The 25,554-nt window shown below is 48.7% G+C and overlaps 1 protein-coding gene, 1 long non-coding RNA gene and 1 pseudogene across 9 annotated transcripts in view; all 3 read left to right on the top strand.

Moving 5' to 3' along the window:
- Nucleotides 1–169: 169 nt before the first annotated feature.
- LOC118609340 lies at nucleotides 170–5,367 on the top strand. 5 transcript variants are annotated; one of them, XR_004953302.1, is made up of 6 exons: nucleotides 243–606; nucleotides 1,085–1,278; nucleotides 1,442–1,610; nucleotides 1,709–1,833; nucleotides 2,433–2,518; nucleotides 4,693–5,367. It is a non-coding gene; the product is annotated as an uncharacterized LOC118609340 (long non-coding RNA). The 5 variants fall into 5 exon arrangements; XR_004953303.1 differs by having other exon boundaries at nucleotides 170–606; nucleotides 1,174–1,278; nucleotides 1,709–2,518; XR_004953297.1 differs by having other exon boundaries at nucleotides 172–606; nucleotides 1,709–2,518.
- Nucleotides 5,368–8,505: 3,138 nt separating this feature from the next.
- Nucleotides 8,506–25,554, top strand: part of CLSTN1 (calsyntenin 1) — a 55,031-nt gene continuing 37,982 nt past the window's right edge. For 2 of the 4 annotated variants that reach the window (XM_036228419.1, XM_036228406.1), the window contains exon 1: nucleotides 8,507–8,811. In XM_036228419.1, coding sequence (XP_036084312.1) covers nucleotides 8,721–8,811 — 91 coding nt within the window. In that variant the 5' untranslated portion in view covers nucleotides 8,507–8,720. Of the gene's footprint in view, nucleotides 8,812–25,554 lie in introns of all 4 variants that reach the window. The other 2 variants (XM_036228415.1, XM_036228409.1) reach the window with 2 other exon arrangements.
- LOC118604993 lies at nucleotides 19,690–19,808 on the top strand (annotated as a pseudogene).

Raw genomic sequence — 25,554 nt, 5'->3', positions numbered from 1 at the left:
CAGTCTGCCCTGTCCAGGCTTGCCTCCTTCTGCTAGAAGGCACCCTCCCAGGCCTGGAGGTGGCTGCAAGAGCTTCGGTCCTCACAGACAGCATCCTCTGCCCCGCCCCCCAGTGTGTGTCTGGGGCTCCTCGCCCTGGGCCTCCCCATCTGCCTCTTCTCTCTCTCTCCAGCTCTCTGGTCTTGCGGCTCAGGCAGTGTTCCCTGCCCCCCTCAGTCTGTCAGGGCTCCTAGCCGGGCCAGTGCAGCCTGGGTTCGGGGTGGGGATGGGCTTGGCAGACTCCTCAGCTGGGCCTCTCCCCTCCCCTGTAGGCCATAGGTCACCCACCCCTGCCTCCCAGGGCTTGGGTGGAGGGCGAGAGAGGCCCTTCTCGCTTCAGTGCATTCTTGCAATTTGCCTCTCTGCCTTTCCCAGGCTCTGCCGGCCTCCTGCCTGGCTCCTCCTGAGCTGGCCGCACAAGTCTCGTTGGGAATTCTCAGGGCTCCGTGTGAGGTTGACTGGGGGAGAGGACCGACTCCCTCTGACAGAGCACGTCCTCGCTTGTATCCCCTGAATCAATGCGCTCAGCGGATGGAAACCCAGCACTGCCACTTCAGGAGGCCACAGGTGAGCAGAATCTGGGGGAGGAGGCAGGAGCCCCCCCTACCTTCCTGCTGTCCCTTGAGGCCCAAGGGGAAACTGGAGACAGGAGGCCTTTGGCATGCACAAAGGGCCAGCAGCGAAGCCCCTCCCCCGTTAAGCGGCCCCTTCCCCTGGCTCTTCCTGCAGGCTGGACGGAGAAGGGCACAGCACCAGCCTGAGCCTGTGGCAGCAAGGCTTGCTGTGATGTTTCAGCCCCGAAGGTGCCTGGGGCCCATGGTCAGGGCCCTGGGGAAGGGAGGCTCTGGGAGGAAGATGCCTGACTCAGCCTCCTAGTCAGACGTGCAAGGACACGGGCCTCAGGGCTCCCAAATAACCAGCGGGATTTGAGCAGGCAGAGAGAGAAGCATTAGTCACTCTGTCCGCACCCTGGGGTGTGCGCTGACCGAGAGGGGCCCTGGCTGGAAGGACAGCCATCGTGCACTGCACGCTCGCCTCGTGCCAGGGACGGTGCCGAGTACTTCCGATGCATTATCACCTTGAATCCGCACGACGTCCCTGTGAGGCACCTGTCATGACGATCCCACTTTATAGATGATGAAAGAGAAGAGAGGCCACAGAGCTAGGAAATGACGGACTCGGGGTTAAATGAGAGAAGGCTCTAGAAGGGCTCGGTGACTCGGAGAAGGCCACGTGCAGGTGAGAAGGCCAGGCGTGCAGTGCGTGAGGGTGGGAACTGGCCTGGGACGATCAGAGCAGGCCTGTCCTTACACAGAGGGGACTTCCTGGCTGCCCTTTGGGACGGGGTAGGGGGCCTGGTCCTAGGCTGGGACATCCACTTCCCTTCACTGTGCCACCCCAGAGTCTTGGCTCACCCACCCGACCACCCTCCCCTACCATGAGCTCCCGGAGCTGCTGAGCAGGACGGAGACCAGCCAAGCAGTTCTCCCATTTGACGGCCCTCTGACTTTTCATGGTTTTGTAGACACTTTCACCGCCAGAGCAGTTTCTGGGAGACAGTGATGTCTCAGGTAAGAGCTTTGGTTTTGGGGCCAGACAGATGTGCATTTTAATCCGGCCTCTGCCACTTAGCTGTGTGACCTTGAGCAAATTGCTTAACCTCTCTCAGCCCCAGCTCTTCTGTAAGAGCGAGATAACCATTGTACTCATCTCATGTGATTGCCGGCAGCATGAAATCAGATAATGCACGCAGAACGCTTCGAGCAGGGCCAGCCCACAGCAAACACTGCCTGTGTGAGTCGTGCTCATTATTTCTGGATCTCTGGGGGGTGATTAATCCTGCTACACAGATGAGGAAGGAGAAAAAAGAGGTACCCAAGCAATTAAATGATCTGGAGCTTGAAAGGGCCAGAGATTCTGAAATCTGGCTTTGGACTTTGATTGGAGTTTGCTGGCCCGGGGAGCTCTAGGGCCGAGGAAGAAGCACACAAAGGCCAGAGGAGCCTCATCTGAGGGCCGGATGGTCTCGGCAAGTCACTCACCCCCTCTGAACTGCTTCCCATCAGTTAAATAGGGATAAATAAACCCCAGCCAGGGAGATCGCTGTGCCTCCCAAATGCATACAGACGTCCTTGAGAAGGGGCACGTGCTAAGCACACACGAACCTGAAGGTGCTGTGTGAAAGTAGCGATAACCATCACCAGCTCCTTCCACGTCTCAAAGCCCAGTCCCATACGGCATCCTCGCCCCTGTCGTCACGGTGAGAGCGGCCGCCACTAACTGAGCATCTTTTATACGTCACAGACTGAGCGAAACCCCTTATATGCATCCTCTCATTTAATCCTCACAATGATGCAAGGGAGGTTACCGTTATCATGACGCTCAATTTACAGATGAGGAAACCGAAGCTCCGTGTGATTAGGCTGTCCGGTCTTCCCTGCTGTTAACTGGAACCCGGGTCTGTCAGACCCAAGACCCCGTGAGTAAGGCGTTCTCCTATGGTTTTTGTTTTTTTTTTATTTTATTTTTTATTTTTACCACTTTACCCTACAACCTCTCCTCAGTTCCGGGAAGTACGGTGGAGCTATGGGGAGAACCCAGGTTTGGTGCTCTTTGCACTGTACCCCAAACCGTGGCTGCGTTTCTTCTGTGGTGCCGGGGAGGCTGGGCTGTTTCTGCCCTCGCCTTTCCCTGCCCGCCCCCCCCGCCCCCGAACCTGGTCCAGTTCTTCCCATCGTGGTGTCGTGTGCAGACAGGACACATCGAATTTGGCTTCTGTGCCCTCGGAGGGACGGCGTTTGCCCACAGGTGGTGTGTGCGTCGTGCGTGGGTGTGTGATTTGTCCCGCAGAATAGCCGCGCGGTCCCCTCGGCCACATGTGGAAGTGAGTGGCTCACGTGCATCCCCCAGCTGCCCAGCTGAAGAGGGGAGGGGGTTATACTGTGTGTTACCTTTGGGAGGGAGTAGAAGCAGGGCACCCCCAATCTTCATCCCACCTTTTGGGAGTTGGCGCTGCGAAAGCGAGCTGCCTGGCTTCTGTGGGAAACCGGGAATTTTCACCAGCCTGCGGTGGCTGGTCTTCGTGTGTGACAATCCTTAGTTCCCTGGCAAATGGAGAGCCATAGAAAGTATGAGAGAGCCTGAAACCAGCCCTCAGGCCCGACCCGATTCCCTGGGGACTGTGGCAATGCCCCTTCCTAAGTCAGGGTTTCTGCCACCGCCAGAGGCTTCAAGCTCGGAGCCGTGGGCAGCAATGAAGAAGAAGAACAGCTAAAGCGTGCGTTGGCTCATCATCTGTCCCCAACACCCACCCGGGGAGGCGGGCGCTGGAGACACCGAGATGGGAGAGGGGAGGGACCTCCCGCGAGGCCACAGAGGGAGAAAGCGGCACAACTGGCAAAGGAGACCAAAAGGCTCGCCGCCAAGCTCTTTATAAAAGCCTGGAAACTGCCCGTCAACAGGGGCCTGGGGAGATAAACTCCCGCACGTCCACATAGAGGAAAACTGTGTCTCCACTCACTTCTGACCCCCGAACGTGTGGGGTTTCACACCAGGCAATTCTCCGATCCTCTGTGGGGACCAGCTGGGAGTCCTACAACTTAATCCAGTTGTAGACAAGGCTGCCTCCACTTCGGATGGGGCCCCAGGTTCCCCACAGCTCTGTCCGACTCGGCTACAGTTCTGGGGGTTCCCACGACTGCCTTCCATAATTTGTCATAATGGCTCACAGAACTCAGGGAAACACTTTTACCTACCTCTCCCGGTTTATTATAAAGGATGTTATAAAAGATACAAATGAACATCCAGACGAAGAGGCTCGTAAAACCGAGGTCTGGAAGCGTCTCCTAGGGCAGGAGCTCTGGTCCCTGTGCCATTGGGGTGCATTGCCCGCCCCGCACGTGGATGTGTTCACTGGCCCAGAAGCTGTCCAAATCCTAAAGTTCGATTTTCATGGAGCCTTCATTATGTATGCATGATCGATTATTAACTCAATCTCTTCCTGAGGTTGGGGGTGGAGTGGGGCGGAAACTTTCAAGCCTCTAAACATGGTTTGGTCTTTCTGGTGACGAGTCCCCATCCTAAATCTCACCAAGAGTTCCTGCAACAGAATAAAAGATGCTTCTGCCACCCAGGGAATCCCACGGGATTTAGGAGCTCTGCACTAGGAACCGAAGATGAGAAACAAATATCTGTGTCTCATTATGTCATGATATGATATCACACAAGTTATGAACAGGAATGAAGACTGTGTTTGTATACTGAGATGAAGCCATCTCTGGGATATTTTTTTAAGTGAAAAAAGCAAGATGCAGAACAACAGGTGTGACATCGTCCTTATCTAAGAAAGAGAGAGAAATATATTCAAATATTTGTATTTAAAAGAAAAATCCCACAATGGAAGGATGTGCTCAAAACAGACAAAATGGTAATCTATAAGGGAGGAAGGGGTCAGGAGACAGGAATGGATCTAGACTTCTCTGAGCACCTTGCTTAGAATCATGCAAGTAACTATAACCATAAAACAAGCTTAAATTGAAATTTTACATAAGGGGAGGAAGTGGATACATGGGTTTGATCCAGGTCTGTCCAACGAGATTCCCAAGCCTAAACACACATCCTTTTCCTTCCTTTCATTATTATGCCTTCTAACAGCCGGCGATGGAGTGACCTGACCAGGCCCCTGGAAGCGGAGATGGGGCCACACAGGGCCCCTGGTGGTGATGCTGGTGGCTGTGGTTTTAGTACCCTTGGAGGTTTGTAAGTCAGTGGCTGTCATCAAGATTCTCGCAAGCTTCTCCCCAGCAGCCCTGGACCACGTTTGCTCCCACGTGCGTTGTCAGGACAGCGACTGCCACGGCTGCTGACCTGCCCCCAGCTCCAGCCTGGTCCCATAAACACTCGGTGAGGCTCCCAGAGCTAACAGTGATAACACGCCATCGTGAGAATGGCTTGGCTTCCTGGCGAAGGGCTTTCCTGCACGAGATCCCATTTAATCCTCACGACAACTCTGGACTTGGGAATGGTCTTCCTGGTGATGAAAGGCGAGGACTTGCTCCCATGGCCTCATACAGCTGTAGGGTGGTGAAGCCCCACTTCTGACTGGAGTGGAGCAGGCAGGCTCCCAGCTGGGGGCGGGGTCCTAGGAAGGGCTTTTTTTTTTTTTTTTTTTTTTTTGATAATTTCACATAGCGACTAAGGCACTGTTTGGGGCTCAGGCAGACATAAAATTGAATCTCAGGTGTCCTTTTTTTTTTTTTAGCAGTGGATTCTTGAGTAAATGTTACATTACTCTCATCTGGAATAATAAAAGTACCTCTGGAAACCGTTGCTAGAAGCATAAATGATGTCATTTACAGGTAAAGAGCTCAGTACAGAGCCTGTTATTAGCAAGAATCACTCCAAAAGATGCAGCATCCTGGAAATTCTGTGTCCTCTTTCCCACTGCACAGACGGGTAGACTATATGTTTAGAAGTTCAAGTCTTCCTTGCCCAGCTGACAAAGCCACCTCCTTATCCTCCCGTCTAAGAATCCCCTAAGGACAGGCCGGGATGTTGTCTCACTTCCCGCTGCTCCAGGGCCCCTGGCTTGGCTGGTTTAGCTCAGGCGAAGCCCCTCTCTGCTAATCATAGCACAAGTCTGCATTGATCCCCATCATAAGGTCTTTTCGAGGATTAACTAATCCATCACGCGGAGACATTTGTGAAAAGTGCCAATATGGCCGAGGCTATTGTCAGGCCACCCGGAAATGGAGCTCATGGCTTCCTGGACACTCACGCTGAGCCTCGCAGCTGGGCTGACTCTCCTGTGGGCAAAATCTCAGCGTGTGCAGGTTGCACTGAGCTTACTGGCTGTCTGTCTGCCCAGCGGCAGGTGGATGTCTTTGATCTGTTTCTTTAAGGGACAGCGAGGGAAAGAAGATAAAGGGATCACGATTCCAGACACCACAGAGCTTTTGTTTGAGTTTCTAATCGAACTGCATACATTACATTCTCCTTCTTGGCATCAGCCTATTGACTCAAAACACAGTTCTGAGATTATACCTTTCTGATTTCTTTGTAAATCTCAAAGGTCCCGGGAAACCTAGAGGGCTCACCTTCTACCCTGCGAAGTGTGATCAACAGAATGCAAAACACGAACAAAGCAATTTGTTGAGTTCGTCCCTGGGTTTTTATTGAGTAGCTACTGTGTGTGTATTCAGCAGTACATTAGTAGTTCAGAAGGCTCCTGAGGAATAAAGAGGAACTGCCATGTTTAGACCTACTGTGTGCTAGGCTCTGTGAGGCACTTTAATTGCATCATCTCATTTAATTCTCACAACTCTGGGAAACAGGTATCGTTAACCCATTTCGCACGTGAGGACAGAGGCTCAAAGTTCTGTAAGTTGCTCAATGTCATCGGCAGGAGAGGGAGCCAGGATTCGCATTCAGGGCCGTCCGATGGTACCATTTGGGTCCTTCCCACCAGAAGAGTGGAGAGAAGAAAAGGACAGAAGAAAGTAGCAGATTATCAAGCCTCAGGTGGTTAAGAGCAGGAGGGGTTTGGGGAGGGAGGGACTGATAGGAGGACTTCCTGGAGGAGGCAGCCCGGCGGTACACTGTTGGGACCTGAGGCTCAGGGCAGAGGTGGAGGAGGGTGTGCCATGTGATGTTGGCATTCAGTGGTGAGACTGCGGACACTGAGGTCAGCTGCAGGGCGGGGCTGGTGTTGAGGGGTGGAAGGCCCAGCAGAGCTGTCTGGACCTGACGAGGCAGGGCCCCAGCCACCAGGAAGCAACAGCAACGCCTGGAGAGGATGACTCTGCCGCGCCAGCTGGAAGGGGTGGAGGTGCATGGCCAGGGGATGGCAGGGGCCAAGCAGGAGCCTTGGGAGGGGTCCACCCAAGGGGAGCCTAGTCCTCCAGGACCCAGGGGAGGGGGTGGCAGGGGAAGCAGAGATGGACTCTTCGGGCTTTGGTGGAGGATGCCTTTGAGGGACAAAAGGCAGGAAGAGCAAATATCCATTACAGATGGCTTTGAAACACTTGATCGCCCCTCTGTTCACTGCTGTTCAAGGCCTTTCTGTGCCCTGCAGGAGGACTACGCTCGACTCCCTCAGCCTGTCATTTGAGGCACCTCACAATCTGGCCTCAAGCTACTGTTTTGGGCTCCTCACCCACTACTCTCCTAAATGCGTCCGCTGCTCTTCACAAAGCAAGTGACTCATTCTCCTCCCAGTGCCCGCCCCACCCCAAGCCGGTCTCCACAAGTCTCACCAGCCAGCCCGACCCTCTCAGCAAACACGGCTGTGACAAGTCCTCGTGCAGCAAATCACCTTCAACAGCTCGTCCTGCAGCCCGAAGGATTAACATTTGGCATTTAACTTTTGCTGTTGGTGTCTCCCTCATGCCACTGCCCTGTCCCCGGCCTGATTTTTCTTTTTACGGTAGTTATGGCAACCAGGGAAGTCATTTCACTTGTCTTCGTTTCCTCATCTGCAAAATGGAGCCTATAACGTCGTCTCATAAGGCACAGTGCCTGGCTCACAGGAGTCCTCCATGACTGTTCCAGTTCTTTCCTCTGGCGTGGGGCGGTCCCAGGGGTGAAGGGAAGGTGGAAGGCCCAGGACAGGAGGACAGGGGGAAGACCAGAGACCCCTGTCGGGATCTCCCGAGGGACCCTTTTCACCCATTCGGATGTCCGCATTTCTAAGGAACCGTTAGCATCACACTAAGATCTGGAAAGGGCACGCGCACACGCGACCCCTAAAAAAGCCAGAAACGGATTTCATCAACGAAAGGAGGAACAGTGAGTTACACACTCCGGAGACTCCCCGGAACAGGCAATCCCCCGCCTCCAGCAGGGCTGCAGCCCACACAGGCAGCACGCGCCGCGCAGCCCTGGGCTGTTCTCAGAGCGCGGTTCGCTGACCTGCTCCCCTTGGACACCTTTCCCGAGCCCGAGGGCTCCCTCTCGTCGCCTCTGCTTGGCGGAAGAGGACACTGAGGTTCTAGGAGGCGACGTGACTTGCCCGAAGTGGCCCGGGCCGTTGGGACCCAGGGCCCTGCACCCTCCAGCGGGGTCTGCACTCCTTAGGGGTGGGGGTGAGAGGGACAGAGGGGGAGGCGCGGGCCCTGCGGTACCGCTCGCTCGGCTTGGGAACCGGGGCGCGCGCGTGCGGATGAGGAGCGGATGCTCCGGGCCGCAGCTGGGTCCGGGGGTTCAGTCCCCGCGCCCCTCCCAGCCGCTCGGGATCTCACCCACGGGCGCGTCCCTGCGGGCGGGCGCGCGCCCCCGGCTCGCCGGCGGTTTCGGAGGCGCGCACGCCCCTCGGCCGCGCCCCCGCCCGCAGCCCGCGCGCTCCCCGGGCCCGCCGCGCGCGCGCGCCCCGCCGCCGCTCCCCGCGCCCCTCCCCTCCCGCCCGCCCCCGCCCCCGGCCGGGTACCCTCGCCGGACCCGAGAGAGAGCGCCGCCGCCATCTTAGTCGCCGCCGCCGCCTCCAGCGAAGCGCTTCCTCCGCCGAGGGGAGGGCGCCCGCGGCCGCAGCGCGCGGCCCAGCGTCACGGCGCCGGCTCCTCCGCGGACCCCAGCGCTCGCCGCGGCGCCCCGCAGCCGGCCCCGGGCCGCCAGAGCTCCGCGCGGCGCCCCGCGCGCCCCCCTGCCGCTCCCGCCTCGGGCCGGCCGCGGCGCCGGGAGCCCGAGCGATGCCGCGCCGCGCCGCGCCCGCGCTGGCCCCGGCCGCCTGGCTGCTGGTGGCCGGGCTGCTGTGCGGCCGCGGCGTCTGGGCCGCGCGAGGTAAGCGTCGGGGCCGGGGCGGGGCGCGGGGGTCGGAGCCGGGGCGCGGGGGGCGAGGGCCGGGGGCGCGCGCTGCAGGCGCCGCGGGGCGCCAGGCTCCGTTCCGCGCGCGGCACCTGGGCCCGGGCCGCCCGCCTCGCGGCTCGGTGGCGGCGGCGCGGGTTTGGGGGACGTGCAGACGGGCCGAGGGGTCCGTGCATGCCCCTCGGCAGCGCCCGCAGGCTGGGGCTGCAGCCCCGGGGGAGACGCCGCGTTCGCGTGCCGTGTGCGCGGAGGTGCAGCGGGCTGGGGGTGCGGGCTGGGGGTGCGCGCAGGTTCTGGTGTGTGCTTACATAAGCGCCCCCTCCTCCGCATCCCTTTGCGAGACCCGAGTCTCTGCCGCTGCGCCGCGGCTTCGCCCCTGTCCGCCTCCCAGGGCGCTTTCAGCCGCCGCTGAAACTTCTGCTCCCCTCCCACCTTTGTACCCGAAGGTGAGATTGTGATGAGGTTTACGGCCGCAGTCTCACCCTGTGTTTAAGAAATCGTTTCTCCAGCCCCGACGCCCTGGTGCCGGTGTCCTGACTGTACTTTAGATCGTGCGAGGGCTTCGATGGCCTCAACAGAAACAAGAAAGTCCTCCTTGATTTCTTAGGGCCGAGATGGTTTTATGGTTCCTTGGCAAAAAAAATATTTCATAGTAAATTGACTGTTTTGTTTCAACCTTCGTCCGTAGAACCTTTTAAACGTTACTTGCCTTCTGATGTTGACTGATCTTGCCAACGAAAAGCTTACGCATTGCAGATAGATGCTTCTCAGTGGATCTTGGAATCGTAACCATTTTACTTGGCCTTGGAGCAAAGTAATCCAAGGATAATCTGGAGAGTAGTTGGATCTATTCTTCTGACTTTTGTAATCAAACAGAATTTGGGGTTGGGGTTGATGCAAGGGTAGATGAAACGGTCATATTTCAATGTGGCAAGTTTTTTTTTTTTTATTATTCTTATTTTCTCTCCCTTGGCATGACATACGGAGAGAAGTATGGTGTTAACAAATTAAAGGGCAGAAGAGGCAAATGCAGCTTTTGTTCCATGTTCCCTTCATCACATGGAGGATGATAAACTTTGAATACTTCTTTTATTTCATTTCTGACATTCTGTTGACTGTCAGATTCAGCTTAGTCGCTAAGTATCAAATTGCTCTCAGTTTGATTTTCAAAAGTTACATCAAGCTGTTTGTAATGTTCTTTCCAGATGTGGGATGAAGATCTGAAAGTCTAATGTATCCAAGAAAAAAATGTCAAAGTTTTGCTTCTCTTGGGAAAAACACATTTTAAAAATATGTGCCCGGGTTGGGTATTTGGGGAACAGTTCAAGTATATTTAGTTTAGTTGGTGATAACACTTCTTGTTAAAATCCATGTTTTTTAATTTTTTTTTTTTTGTCAACTCACCTATATTTGCTGTTCATTAATGAAATAGCAAATGGGCTAATTTGCCTAATAGCACTATTGGGATACTTAAACAGTATAAATTTCAATGTCAAATATCTTGCCTATGGTACCCTAACAAATCTTAGGTGAAAGAGGTCTTGAGTCTTTTGTAATTTGATAACTTTCTCTAGGCTTTTCTTGGTGCATTTATAGTACTTAAGAATTCTTAGTCTTCAAAATAAAAACATTTAAACATCAGTTATGCTGTTACATTTGGTTTTTTTAGCTTGCAAGTTAGAGAATATCTCTTGAATATTACATGAAATGCTAATAAAACAATTTCATCTTGAAATCTTATGATGAGTTTTATGTGTAAAACTATGCATTTTGTGGAGACGTGTTCTGTGGGCTTATTTGAAAAGGATCGTTTTGACTAATATATGATTTTTTTACTGCTGCAGACAATATGACATTATTAAGTTCATGCCCTAGCTACCTATAATAAATATCAATGGGATAAAGCTCACATGTAGATTGCTGGAGAGAATGTTAGGTTTTGTAATCTAAGTTACATTTTGACTGTTAATTAGTCATTTTATGGAGAACCCTAAATTTCACTTTAATTGTACCTTTAGTTCTTAAAAAACATCAAATAAACCAGAATATTAGGAGGAATATCCTCGACATACCCTAGGCTGCCTTCCTTTTCTTTAGTCAGTGATCAGGAAACAGAAAATTGAAATAGGGAAAATAGAAAGCTCATATGAATAATAAAAAACAAATGCAATCACGTAATGCATTTCAAAGCCAAATAAACAGGGTTCACTGTTATTTTCCTATTTGTACACAGACTTATCAGTGAGGCTTCTCCTCACCATCCTATTTGAAATCTCATCTCTCTTTCCGAATCCTCCCTTCCCTCCGTCTCTTGTTTTTATTCCCATAGGATTTATCTTATTCCAACACCCTTTGTTATTTACTTTGTTGTGGCTACCACTCTGAATCTATTTTTTTAAGATGCTGTAGTTGGCAGCTTTTTAGAAAATGGTTTCTTAATTTGTTACCTTGTTTTTCAGAAACAGCTTTGAGGAAGAAGTCATTTAAATGTAGACTTCAATATTATACCTAATCTAACATTTTTATTGTTAAAGTAAATGTCATTTCCACATAGACCTCTAACTTCTAAAGATAATAAAATATTAATAATTCTGAATGTATTCTGATTTAAGAGTGTAACTGATTAACCAGAACTTTCAGTTAAATAGAATCTATCTTCTGGCTACATACTACTGTTAAGAAAAAAAGTACAAAATCTAGCAGTTCCATAGGAATTTTATGTCAAAAGGAAGTTTTACTAGTTAATATGCATTATTTGTGCAGTACTGTTTTATTTTTGAGCAAAAATGCAATATTTCAGTTTTAGGAGGAATACGAAACTAAATGAAATTTTAGTAACACAATAACATTATTTTTGTATTGAAATTAAAAAATGCTGTAATTTCATGACCGCTGCTTTTGGGGCTTGATTAAGTTTATTAAACCAACTTTTAATGTTTAGAATGAGGAACCTGAGGGATGTTAGAATTTTAGGACATGAGAAAGAAAGGATCGAATTATTTTTATTAATGTTTTCTAAGACAGGAAAATGTAATTTTTTCTAATAGGATTTTCGTTTATGAGAGTTGAAACAAAATAAGAAATCTGATTATCCTGGAAACTACCCAGAGTCTATTTCTCACATATTTGGGTTAATTGAGGTTTTAGATCATTATACTTTTAAAAATAGACCTCGCTTTTTCCTATGGTCTTGATTTGGTAAGAGCAGAGGTGCTCGGCGAAATGTTGTCTTTTATAAATGAGATCTAAGATACTGGTTTGTTTTAAAATAAGGATCTTCAGGGATATGGATTAAAGAGTGGGGATGATTATGCAGTGTTGTGTTCTTGCACTGTGACATTTTGACACCAGTAGAGACCGTGCAAAGGCCAGAGGCAGGAGGAACCCTCGAACTGTGACATTCCCCTGCCCGTGTGCCAGGCCAGCACGGAGTGCCCAGCTCCTGCGTGGAGCCGCCATCACCCAGGGACTGGACCCTGGTGGTCACTTGTCCCTGGTTTGGTAGGTCCTTTCTCCCCTATGTTAGGCATATTTTTGTTCATTTTCTCATCGAGCCGTAGGTTGATATTATTAGATTAAATTTTTTTTTGCTGGATCTGTTGCTAAGGCTTTATTTTTAAAGTTCTAGGCGAAGATTCAGTTATTTCAAAGTAACCGAATTTAGAACATCTTAAAAACCTATAAAACACATCTGAAAGTTAACTTTCTTCCATTCCAAAACCCCAGTAAGAAGTAGCTGGTAGGTAACATAGTAAAGGAAGAGTCATGTGTGTGGTTTTTTTAACCTTTGGCTAGAGTGAATATTATCTTTCAGTCATCTGTTTTGGATCAGCCCGATTTCTCTTGCGAAAAGAGCTTCTATAGAGCGTGCTGCATTTCAAGTCTACCTCGATCTGTAATTTCTTTAACTCATTGTTTAGGACAAAAGACTTTTCCTACATCTACTCTTTTAAAAAATGTAAACAGCTTTATTGAAGTACAATTCACACACCGTGAAATTCACCCTTTTACAAGTACACAATTCAGTGATTTTAGTATATTAAGTTATGCTACCATCACCACCACCTAATTTCAGAGCATTTTCATCACCCCAAAAAGAAACTCCATAGCCCTTAGCTGTCACTCCGAAATCCCCTTTCCCGCAGCCCCTAGCAACCACTAATCTCTTTTTTGTCTCTGTGGCCTTGCCTCTTCTGGACATGTCATAGCAATGGAATCATACAATGTGTGGCCTCTTGTGACTGGCTTCTTTCACTTAGCATGACGTTTCAAGGTTCATCCATGTTGTAGCACGTGTGAGAACTTTATTCCTTTTAATAGCCAAATAATATTTGCTATAAGTTTGCGTCCCTCCAGAATTCATATGTCAAAACCCAATTCCCAAGGTCACAGTATCTGGAGGCAGGGCTTTTTGGAAAGTGACAAGGTCACGAGGGTGGAGCCCCCATGAATGGGATTAGTGCCCTTAGAAAAGAGGCCTCAGCGAGCCCCCTGTCCCCTCCACCGAGTGAGGACACAGAAGATGGCTAGGAGACAGGAAGTGGCCCTCACCAGACACGGAATCCGCTGGCATGGTTCCGGACTTCCCAGCATTCGGAGTGAGAAATAAATTTGTCTGGAAGCCATCCATTCATGTTATTTCATTAACGCAGCCCAGACACTAAGACAGTGTTCCATCGTATGAACGTACCACATTCGTTTTTCCGTCCATCAGCTGATGGACATTTGGGTTGATTCCTACTTCGTGGCTACTGTGAATAATGCCGCTGTGAACATTTGTGCATAGGTTTTTGTGTGGATGTATATTTTCAGTTCTTTTGGGTGTATACCTAGGAGTGAAATTATTGGGCCTTACGACAATTCTGTACCTAACATTTTGGGGAACTGCCAGACTCTTTTTCTGAAGCGACTGCACCATCCTGCATTCACCCGCGACCTTCATAATCACCTCAGGAGCAGCTTTCTGATCAGGTGTGTATTTCAAAGGTCAGAATTTTTATTAGACTTTTAAGTTGCTGATTGTTTTTCCTGCTCTCGGGATAAACCGGCATTTCATCCAACCAGCTCCTTCCCTGGCCATCATCTCCCATATCATTTCTACCTCGGACTTTAGACTTTGAGTTGAAAGGAGCCTTGAAAGGTCTGTTCTCTGCATTGAAGCGGCCTTCCTGTAAGATGGACAGACCTTCACTTCACTCGTCCCTGACAATTGATCTTTCAGCCTGGGCACTTGGTGGCACACAAAGGAACCCTTTTAAGACAGCGTTTGAGCCTTTAGTCGGCTTTCCTTAGGACTAAATCTTATCAGTCCTCCAGATCTTTGCCAGCATCCAGTCCCGCAGCGCTGCCTCTTTACCACCTGTCACTTTAAGAAGAGCTGACAGCTTTTGCTGTTCAGCATCCATCCGCCAGGCCCTGATTTCTGCCTGAGATCTGAGGAATTAGCTGGCGCGTTGCTGCTGCCCGCTGAGTGACTTGGGGGACGGGAGGAGGTGAGCCTGGTCACAAGCAGAGTCACTAAGTTCAGGAGCAGGGTTTAACTTTATCAGAGAGACTGGAAGAGTCACTAGAATTCTTAAACTACAACTAGGTTAGAAAATGCCATTTCTTCATTAAATTCTTGCTAGGCTAATTGGCTAAAAAGTGTGCTCCGTTGAAGTATATTATTTTGTCTGGTCCTTTGATTTTTATTCTTTAATTTACTATTCATTATTTACCCAGTCTTCAGTCGTAGAATAAAACACTTAGAAATATGTCTTTCGATTCAAAATGAGTTTTAAAACTCGGTAACAGTGAATGTCATCTTTGTTGAATACCTGCTTACAGTCTAACAAAGACATTTATTCTGAGCTCTTCCTAATACTTCAAAATTTTTTTCTTTTATAATACAGTACTTTCATTTTAAGGACCAGCAAGAAAAAAAAATCGAATGTCATAACTTGAAGATATGTAAAACTTGGGGATGATTCGTATGAGGTTGTTAAGCGGCATTTCACGAACGGTATTTCTCCATCTGCAATGCAGCAGACTCCAGTCACATTTAGTTCTGTGTGCTTCAGGTATAGTTACTGATGAATATTGCTAGGACCAGCTGCATAATACATGGGGCCAAGTGCAGAATCAAAGTGCAGGGCCCCTTTGTTCAAGAATTAAGAATTTCATGGTGGCAATAGCATTAAACCAGGCGTGGACTTGTCACACGTAGGAAGCCGGCCCTAAGCATCGATGAGCTATAGGGCAGAGCATTAATAGGGAGAATGCAGGCCTGGCCCTGAGATTTTAGCCAAAGCCCTTGGTCCTCTGGGCACCCTTTCAGATGAGCCAGCTGATGCACGGGTGTCCTGGGGCACCCCTCCTGCCCCCTCCCCTCATTGGAAGGAAGACTTAGTCTCTGGTGGCCTCAGGGTGGACTCTTCTCTGTCCCCCAGAAACTATCAAAGGACAGACTGTGAGGCTAATTGAGGAGCAGGGTCACTTTTAATTGGAGGATTAAAGCCTTGGCGTCAAGCAGATTTTTTTAACCTTTAAAACGCCTTGACTAATTCATGCCAGTTTTCTGTTAATGAATTAGTAAGAAGAATAACAAATAATAAAAATTCTTGGGTAATCTCATTTTTTTTTTTTTTTTTTTTTTTTTTTGCTATATATTTCCAACATTTATCAGAAGGGCTACTAAGCAGTAAAATGCACTGGCTTGCATTTCATTTCCCCCCTAGGCCTGACTCACTTTGGGGTACAACTACTGAAGCGTGGATGGGGGGACGCGGTGACCGGCACCTCAGCTGCTGGTGTCGCGTTAGCGGTAGGCCGCCCGGATTGTAAAGCCCCGAATTAGCGAGGTGCCTGACCTTGCTGCTGAGCTGTTTGTCAATATCTGTTAATATCGGCCGTGATTCCTGAATAAAAGCATTTTCGATTGGCAACAGTTTAGGAAGTCCATTCCCCAGTGCATGAAGCCTTCTCTTGCTTAATTAAAAGAGGCAGCTAATAAGCCTCTTCTACACATTCAAAGCCTGGAATAGGAAATGGCTTAAATGCCTTTTCATATGAAATCTGATGTTTTTAAACCTTTACTAACTGGAGGAACAAGTACCAATGGGATCATTTCATAACGTAGCCTCTGCTTTCTCTCCTAATGGTGATTCATATTAGTAATAATTGCCGCATTGACATTTGTTTGATGAAATGTTTTAGGTCGTAAATGCGAGTGATTAATACACTTTGCTTATTCAACTAATAAAGTGTATTAACCCCATTTTTTCTAGAATTATTCTGAGTATTCTTGAAAAGTAATTCTTTTTAAAAGGGAAGTTTGTCTTCCTTGTTTTTTTTTTTTTTTTTTTTTTTTAAGTGGTTGTCAGTGCTGGTGGATACAGTGAGGCCAGGGGCAGTGAGAGAGCAAATGGCCGCTTTGGCCAGCTTTTGGTTGCCTGGAGGGAGAAGGCTGAGAGGGTTTCCTGAAGTTTCTGTTTTGTCCAGAAGCCTGGCTGAGTTGCAGGAGAGCGGCCCTGACTGTGCCTTCTGGTCTTCTGGAAATCCAAGTCTCAACCGGTAAACTGAGGCAGGCGGGCGCATGGCAGTGCCGGAACCCTGACGTCTGAGGCCCCTCCAGTGCTGGCCAGCAAGTCCGGGTCTGGTCAGATTAAGATCTCTCCTGAGATGCTCTGTTTTCAGAGTCGGTTACCTGGGAGACGTGGACTCGCCCCAGCTGGGCTTCTGTGGCCACCTCAGCTCTGTGTCATCTTCGAGTGACGGTCAGCTGCCTTAACCTGGCTTCGTCTTGATGCATTGCTTCCTGGGACCCATTTCGGATTCCCAGGTGACCTGAAAAAGTAATATCAGTCTATCAGGAATTGAATTTAGAACTCAAATTGTCTTTTCCCCAGGAAACGTTGTTATAAATTGTTTTCAGCACCCGAAGTGATTGCCAGAAACCTGTTTAACCCATGCCAGCGAAAATGGGCAAATTCGCAGTAAAACAGCGTACACGCTGTCACAGTATTAATAATGATATAAACCCACAATGACGTGCTTGTTAAATTTTTGTGGTCAGTAGACCTTGAAGTGGAAGAAAGCTTAAAGATTTGGGGGCATCAGTCACTCACCAGGCACACCTTGGCCCGCACCTGGAGCAAGGAGGCAGTACGAGGTGGAAGGGGGGGGGGCAGCCTGGGAAGCAAGCCGCCGTCTCCCCCCACCCAGCCTTGGCCCGGAGTGGGGGATGGGAGGTGAGCGTGGTGGGCGGCTCCCGCGCCAGGAACTGCCTGTCGGTGCAGGTCACCCTTTCAGAGAACACACGTTATTCAAAGGGGTGAATCACAGTCAAATGTACTTAGCGTTTTTCATCAAAGAAAATTATACTTAAGAGTTGCCGTTTAAAACTGTTCGTGAATTCCTACATCTGTGTCAAAGTTACTCCTTCGTTGGAGGTATTTTACTAAAGCAGATGTGAGAAGTGTACTTTACACAGCCCTCAAATCATCTTGATTGGATTTGTATGTGTTTACTAGAAGTCATCCATTCTAAATAATGGTGACATAGTGACGTCTAAAGGTCTCGTTAGAGGCTCAACTGCAGGTAGTTAGGGTGTGGGATGGCAAGTTGGTCTCTAAGGCAGCGTTTCCCTAAGTACGTTGCGTGGACAGGTGTTATTTGGTTAAAGGGATATCTGTTGGTCTCCTAAGTTTGGTAACTGCTGTTGAATAGATTTCGCTATGCTGAGACTCCGGAGTCTGAAGTGTACTTGGCGTGTGTCGAATTGCTGAGTGGGGGGTGTAATCAACTTTCACCCAGCTGACTTGATCATGGACTCTCCCTGGAGCATTTCAGAGCACCAGTATTTCATAGAAAAGGGGCTCCCAACCCCTGGGCTGTGGACCAGTACTGACCCGTGGCCTGTTAGGAACTGGATCACACAGTAGGAGGTGAGCCGTGGGCTAGTGAGCAAAGCTTCATCTGTCTTTGCAGCCGCTCCCCAGAACCCGCATCACCGCCTCAGCTCCACCTCGGGTCATCAGGCCCAAGATTTTCACAGGAGCTCCCGTCCCTGGTGCCAAAAAGGTTGGGGACCGCTGCCATAGAACATACTTTGGGAAATGCTACTCCGGGTGTCCCCCTACCTTCTTACTGTAGAAAAAGAAAAGTACACTCTAGTGCAAGAAAGAATAAGATGATCTAAAATACTACCTGAGATCATTAGTCTTAAAACTTCCCATGTGTTATGTATCTAGATTTTTTTCCCATGTAAAAACATACCTCTATAGTCAAAGTTTTAAACACAATTCATTTTATACAGGGTGTTTTATAACTCTCTCAGTGATCATTCATTAACAAACATTTGTCCTGGGTGTGGTGGTTATAATAGTCCATCAGAGGAAAGCAGTGGGCTCTGTTTAACCCTGTAGGGGTCCCAGACCGCGTGCTCAGAAACCACTGAGGACCTCAAAGAGCTTGTGTATGTGGGTTTTGCCCATCAATATTTACTCTAATAGAAATTAAACTGAGACTCACCTAAAATATTGTTGATTTATTTAAAATAGCAACAGTAAATCCATTAGATGGTAACAACATTTTTAATTAAAAAGGACTATATTTCCCCAAACAGAAATTTAGTAAGCGGACCGGCATCGTTTCACATTTCGGCTAATCTCTTTAATGTGGGTTAGGAGAAGACAGTGGGGTTGCATTCAACCTGCTGTTACCTGTTGTTTGACTGACGTACGTAAAGAAAATGTGACCTCACACAGATACGTAGCTGGAAAAGGGGGGGGCCTTGCAGACCCCCCTGAAAGGGTCCTGGGGATCCCCGGGATCCTCAGGCCGCATTCTGATGACGCGCCGTTGGACAGTGGCTGTCGGCAAAGTGCAGGTTTGAGGGGAGACCTCACCAGCGATTTGCTCCTAAGTCATGGTCGAAGCCAAAACTTACAAACGATTTACTTAAAAAGAAACAAATCAGAGTTAATTCAGCTTATCCCTAGACTCATCTCTCTCATTTACATTCACTCGCATTTGCCTCTGAGCCCAGCACCTTCTGCGGCCTCCCAGGGAGGGGCCCATGGAGGAAGGCAGCCCGCACTCTCCAAGTGTGGAATCAGGATCTTATGGGTCTGTGGATTGTTACTTTTGGTTTTCTTTTAAATTTTACTAAAGGACGCCTTCTTAATGAGGCAAGAACAGGTGAGAAAGTGTAAAAGTAAACATTAAAATCAGTTTTATTTGGGTTTTTTTTTTGGTAGTAGACACTTATTAGTATTTTTCGTAGAATGAGATCCAGAAAATCAAGCTTTTTTTAAGTACTTAAAAAAAAAGATGACCTTTTTTTTTTTTCCCCCTCTCACAAGGTGGCCCTTTTGAGACCTTTAAATTGCCAGTTTCATTGTAAAACAAACAAACATGCTTTTTATAACTGCCATGATTAAAGAAGTCTGCACTGCTGTTTGCTTTGTTTTCCTGAAAGATCTTGGGTGTTTTCCCAGAATCGGAATAAATTTTGTATGGGCTTGTACCTGTGCTGTTTGTCAGGGTGGGGAATGGTCGTCTACTTATTTGTTTCGCCAGTTACTCCTGATTGCCAGTGATCTAGTTTTTGGAGAGACTTCATTTCACAAATCCAGTTTCCCCTCGAGAGGTTTTCTAGTCCTTTCTTCCCATTTATAATAAAAAGTCTTTCCCGTGCTTTTAAAATCTGGCAGTTTGTCTTCCTACTGAAGTAATCTGGTTACCTGTATGTCATTGCATTAGAATGTTAATTACTTTTCGTTAATCAATGTCACCATAATATATTTTTTAAATGTTAATTACTTTTAAACCCCTAAACTTTAAAAATCTGCTAATCTTTAAAAATCAGTTTCAGTCTCTGGCCATGCCACCCTGAACAAGCCCGATTCCTTCTGATCTCAGAAGCTAAGCAGGGTGAAGCCTGGTTAGTACTTGGATGGGAGACCACCTAGGAAGACCAGGTGCTATAGGCGTAAAAAATAAAAAAATCAAGAATTGTAAGCTGACAAAGTCCTTGCAATCCGTGAGGTCAACCAAAGGTTGCCTCGCCTAAAAAAAGAAAAATCAGTTTCAGAATTACAAGTCTAGAATTTTAGAAATAAAAGGGATTTTAGATATCATTTAGCTCAATAAGCCCATTGACCAAAGAGGAAACAATTGAAGTTATTGTCAGCATGATATTTTTATAGCTCAGAATATGAAAAGTAGGAATATAATAGAAACCAATCTAGCGTGTTTTTAGCCCTCTGTCTTTCTGCAATAAATAATATTCAGCATAAATTTGTGCGACTTGTTACAAACCTTTCACATGGGGTTGAGTCAGGAAAGGGTATAAAACTGGAGAGGAGTTTTAAAGGTTCTGGAGAAAGGGTATATTGTGTTAACAAAGTTACATTCTTTTTAATCTTGCAACACTTTTTTTACAAGAGTGTCTCAGAAGTTTGCAGGTTGTGCTCAAATTGGAGTTTTGGAGTTGACAGGAGCTTTAGAGGGAAATGACCTAGTGCGGCTCTGGGTGTGTGGTCCGTCTCTACAGCGAGCACCGGCATCGGTCAGCTACTTTCCACTGCGACTCATCTGATCAGGGAAATCCTCCTCGTGGAGGGCAGTGTCCAGTGTCAGGACGTTTAGCCTCTGGGTCTCCACAGAACAAATGCTGCCGCTGTGGGAGCGGAGGGGGGTGGGTAAGCACATGGCCATGGTGAAGCTGGGTGACCAGGGCCAGTCCCAGTTCTGCCGTTCACTTGCTCTGCGCTCTTGGAACAACAGGCTGCTTAATCTCTCCGTGCCTCAGTTTCTCCATCTGTGGAAGGGGCATAATAGTACCTATCTCATAGGGATGGAGGAGTAAACAGATTCCGTGTTTAGAATACTGTCGTAAACATTACATGTTTGCTCTTTTATGAACTCTGTTCCCCATAACTCCTCCCCGCTTTTAGAAATTGAGGTAAAATTCCCATTATGTAAAATGAAGGTAGCTTTTTGAAAAAGTAATAAACTTTATCTTGGGAGCAGCGTTAGGTTCATAGCAAACTGAGTGGAAAGTGCAGAGTTTCCACACACCTGCCCCACCCCCGGCACCCACACCGCAGCGGTGCGGCTGTCACCGTCGAGGAGCCTGCGTGGGCACAGCCTTGTCGCCCAGAGTCCACAGTTCACGTTAAGGTTCACTCTTAGTATCGCACGTTTCATGGGTTTTGACAGACACATGGCACGTAACCACCACTGTCGCATCATACCGAGGAGTTTCACCGCCCCGCAAACCTCCTGTGCCCTGCCTGTTTCTCCTAACCCCCCTCGGGCGCCTGGCACCGCCTCCATGGTCTCACCCTTTCCAGACTGTCACGTAGTTGGAATCCTGCGGTGTGCAGCCTTTTAGGACTGGCTGCTTTCACTTAGTGACGAGCATTTAAGTTTCCTCCACGTCTTTCCATGGCTCGAGAGCTCATTTGTTTTTAGTACTGAATAGTATTCCGTTGTCTGGCTGGTCCACACTTCATTTGCCTCCTGAAGGACATCTTATTTTCTTCCAAGTTTTGGCAATTACAAACAAAGCTGGTGTAAAGATCCATGTGCAGTTTTTTGTGTGGACGTAAATTTTCCACTTACAGAAATGCCAAGGAGTATGACTTCTGGATCATATGGTAAGAATATGTTCAACTTTGTAAGAAATAGCTAAACTGTTTTTCAAAATGGCTGTATCATTTTGCATTTCTGCTAGCAATACATGAGAATTCCTGTTGTGCCACATCCTTACCAGCATTTGGTTTTATCAGTGTTTTGAATTTTGGCCACTTTAATAGGTGTTAGTGGATTATTGTTTTAATTTGCAATCTCTAATGACATATGATGTTGAATATCTTTTCATGTGCTTACTTTTCTTGTCTATATATCTTTGATGAGGTATATGTATTTTTTTAAATTGTGTAGGTTGATTTCTTTTGTCAAGTTCTTTGGATGGTAGTCTATCAGATATTTTGCAAATGTTTTCTTCCAGTTCGTGGTCTGTCTTCTCCTTCTTTTTATATTATCTTTGGTAGAGCAGTTTTTAATTTTAACATAGCCTGGTTTATCAATTATTTCCTTTATGGATTGTGCCTTTGGTGTTATATCTAAAAGGTCATTACCACACCCAAGGTCATCTAGGATTCCTCCTGTGTTATCTATCATCTAGGCGTTTTATAGTTTTGCATTTTACATTCGGGTCTACGTCCATTTGGAGTAAATTTTCTGGGAAGGATGTAAGGTCTGTGTCTAGATTCTTTTTCCTTTTTTTGCACGTGGTCGTCCAGTTGTTCAGCACCATTCGCTAAGGAAGACTTTGTCCCCGTGTGTTGCCTTTGCTCCTTCGTCAGAGATCCGTCGGCTGTATTCCTGGGCTCTGTGTTCTGTTCCTCTGATCTGTTTGTTTTCACCAGTACCATACACCGTCTCGATCACTGTAGCTTTATGTAAAGCTTCGTTATCGTCCTTCAGGATTGCGTTGGCCCTTCTGGGTCTCTCACCTCTGTTTATTTCGGAAATCTGCCGGCCTGCCAGGTATCTTTCTCCTCAGGTGCTTCAGGGTGCAGATGCCACTTTTCAGATGGGCAGGCGGTGTAATAGAGACCCTCACACACGTGCGGAGCTGGAGCGGCCGGCACGGGGTTAGCATCCCCTGTCGAAGCCTCTCGGCTGCGCCGTCACACTGAACCCTCAAGGCCTCCCTCCACATCCGCGTCGAACCGTGTGTCTTGCCCTGCCGCTTTGTTCTGGTGTGTTCGTCTTGGGTACACTTCACCTTGCCACACGGGACCCGCCACTTCATCCTGCCAGGTAATTGTGAATCCTGACTTTTACCCATTCATTCTAGCTTCATGTCATCCTCAGACTTGATGTAGACGTCGAAGAGAGCCAACCAAGTGTGAGAGCCTTCGGAAGGTTACGAGAGGCTGGCCCAGGTGTCCAGGGTTCGTGATTCAGGGACCTTTGTAAACCTGTCTGAGCCCACCTGCCTTTATTTTCATCCAGTTTGCATTTCGCCACTTCGTTGCCAGTCACCAGGAGGTGGGATTTCGTCCGGGATCAGTGTCAAACTCATTGAAATACAATTTAAAACTGCGTATCCATCTTTTTCTCATTTAGAACCAGGTGTTACACGCTTCGCGAATCCCTTAAAGATCGACCGCGGTGTAGGTTAGCGATTCTGCCTATGATTTATCTCAGTGTCCTGGGGTTCACAGCACCCCAGAAACTCACGGGAAGCACGTCCCTTCTTCCTTGTCTCTCCGGTCTTGGGCTTTAGTTCCCTCATCATCGTCTTGATTCTGCTCTTTTCTGATACCAGCTTTCTTCTTGAGAGACTCGGTGGCAAAGCGAGATGGAGCTGTTTTATTTTCCGTGTTTATTGTAAAAACATTACATTTATTTTATCATGTAAGAAACTCAATGCTAAAGCATTTATCTTGCCATCATTAATATTGTAAGAATGTAACAAAGGAACAGAAAATGAGGGAGCAAGGGCGGAGTATTGATTCTTCTGATTAGCCATCCTGGGTTTATTAGAGGATTTTAGTCACCTCGTGACAGTGCTTCAGGTAACAGCTGTTGAGAACTTTGCGTTGCTAGCGAATGCCAGCAGGTCCTGAATACTGCGTGGCCTTTTCTGAAGTGCGTATGATAAAGTTTTCCATTGTATATGAAGGTCAGGAGACTGAAAAAACACAGAATTTGGAAATTACCACTGGACTATTATGTTACCATTCAGGACAGCGCCCTGTCTTATTTTAATGCAAGACAAATGTGATAAAGGAGAAAGAAAAGGGCAAACCTGGCCTGGATTTTCTGATAATGTTGCAAAACAGGAAATCTAGGGAAACGTGGCATGTACTTTGTTTGCATAACTGGACTTCTGATGGACTTCCATCGGAAGAGTTCATTGATAAATGGATGGTACAAATCAGCAACTGGACGGGGCCCGGTAGCGGTTTGGCAGTGGGCGCGTTCCTGTCGTGCTGCAGGATCCCTTCTGCAGAAAACCGCATAAAAATACATGAACTCTGAATAATTTCTCTGCATGTAAGATACGAACTGAGAGGCGTTAAAGGACTCTGTTCCAGAAACACTTTCCTCTGCCAGCTTGCAGGGTGCTTGCATATTTCGTCTGAGTTTCTACTTCTATATTAAATCATTGAAGTTCTTTGCAAAATCCGAGTGTGGGTGCCTGAAGTCATCCTTCATTAGCACCCCACTCACAGCGAGCTGGCCAGAATTGCGAGGAGATGGGAGCGGGAGCAGGCGAGTTTGGATTTGGTGCAGGTGAAGAGGCGGGGGCGGTCTGGAGCACGTTTGGATGGGGGCCGCGCGGCCGGCCTCGCTGGAAGGCGGCCTGTGGGGACGCTGCAGGGACCTGGTCCCAGCAGTACCGGCAGACAGGGCCTGACGCTGAAGATAAGGTGTGCAGTTTTGCATTGCTCTGCCTGTGAGAAATTCTAGATGTTACATTTCAGAGAATTAATAGTCATGCGGGAGAGGATTTTGCTTGGGGGGGGGGCAAGGAGCCAATGGCTCTAGCTGCGCCAGTTATGAGTCATTGTCCTCGAGGAGTGAAGCCAGAGACCGGCCCCCACTGGGGGTGGGGGCGGGGTGCGGAGGGGACTAGGGGGGCGCACAGAGAGCAAGAAAGTGGTCAAGAGAGCAAAGTGAAAGTCGCCCAGTTTCTCTGACAAGGTAACTCCGAATGCGTCTGTGACAGGTGAGCCTTCTGTGACAGGCTTTGTTCATTGTTGGCGAGAGCATCGAAATCCTTGGAGAATGTTCCATTCCAACCTGCCCAGCCCCCGGTCAGCCTGGCGGATGCGGACTCCAGGGCGCGTCCCCGGAGGTGTAGCTGAGGGAGGACACCTAGGACACTCCGCCTTGCGCCCCAGCACAGACCGCGCTGCGGGTGCTGGGTCGAGGCATGTTCTTTGCCCTCTGGTTTGGGGTCCCTTTTCTGGACACCGATTTTAATAAACAAACTTTCTCGTTTCCCACCTCCCCTTACCACAGAGACAAACATCCGAATGAGGAAGACACGTTCTCCAACTCCATCCCCTGCCCCCCACCCTGTCGCGCCTTGCAAAACCGAGAGGTGGCTACTCTGTTCTCATACCCACCAGCCACCACCCAAGGGCGTGGAGCTTGCGAAGGGCTCCGGACCCTGGGCACCTAACCCCAGCATATTGGTCAGAGAGGATCCCCGAGGTGCCTGGGGATGTTGGCCTCAAACACCATCTTCATGTGTCACCTGGGGGGTCACGGGGTTCAGGCCTAGTGCCTCCTCTGTTCCCAGGGAGGCTGTAGCCGAGGGCAGGGCTCCAGCACCAGGGGGCAGTTCTGTGCCCCCGAGCAGGGAGCGAGGCTGGCCTGGGTGGTCATTACTGGGACCTGAGAGAAACCCTCTGACCCTGTGAGCACTCACACCTGGAGGCTCCTGTCGTTACGGCTGAATCCACTAGGCCCCTGACTTCTTAAGTGTTTAAGGACTGTCTTCCCTGTGCACCTTCCCTGTCACCGTTTGAAACTTCCGGAAGTGTCGTGTAAGAGCTTTTGCCCTTGGAAATCTCGTAGTGAGTCACGAGGCTCCCATGCTAGAGTGGCTGCCACGTCACATTTGTGACATGTAATGAGAGGCGCTCAATGTGATGTGTGAGAGTTTTTTTTGAAGCTCAGGAGGTTAAATAAGTAAGGACCACGTTA

This window comes from Rousettus aegyptiacus, unplaced genomic scaffold, assembly GCF_014176215.1.
Source record: "Rousettus aegyptiacus isolate mRouAeg1 unplaced genomic scaffold, mRouAeg1.p scaffold_m13_p_1, whole genome shotgun sequence".
Lineage (NCBI taxonomy): Eukaryota > Metazoa > Chordata > Mammalia > Chiroptera > Pteropodidae > Rousettus > Rousettus aegyptiacus.
The sequence above is the reverse complement of the archived record's forward strand: the minus strand, read 5'-3'. Positions and strand labels throughout refer to the sequence as shown.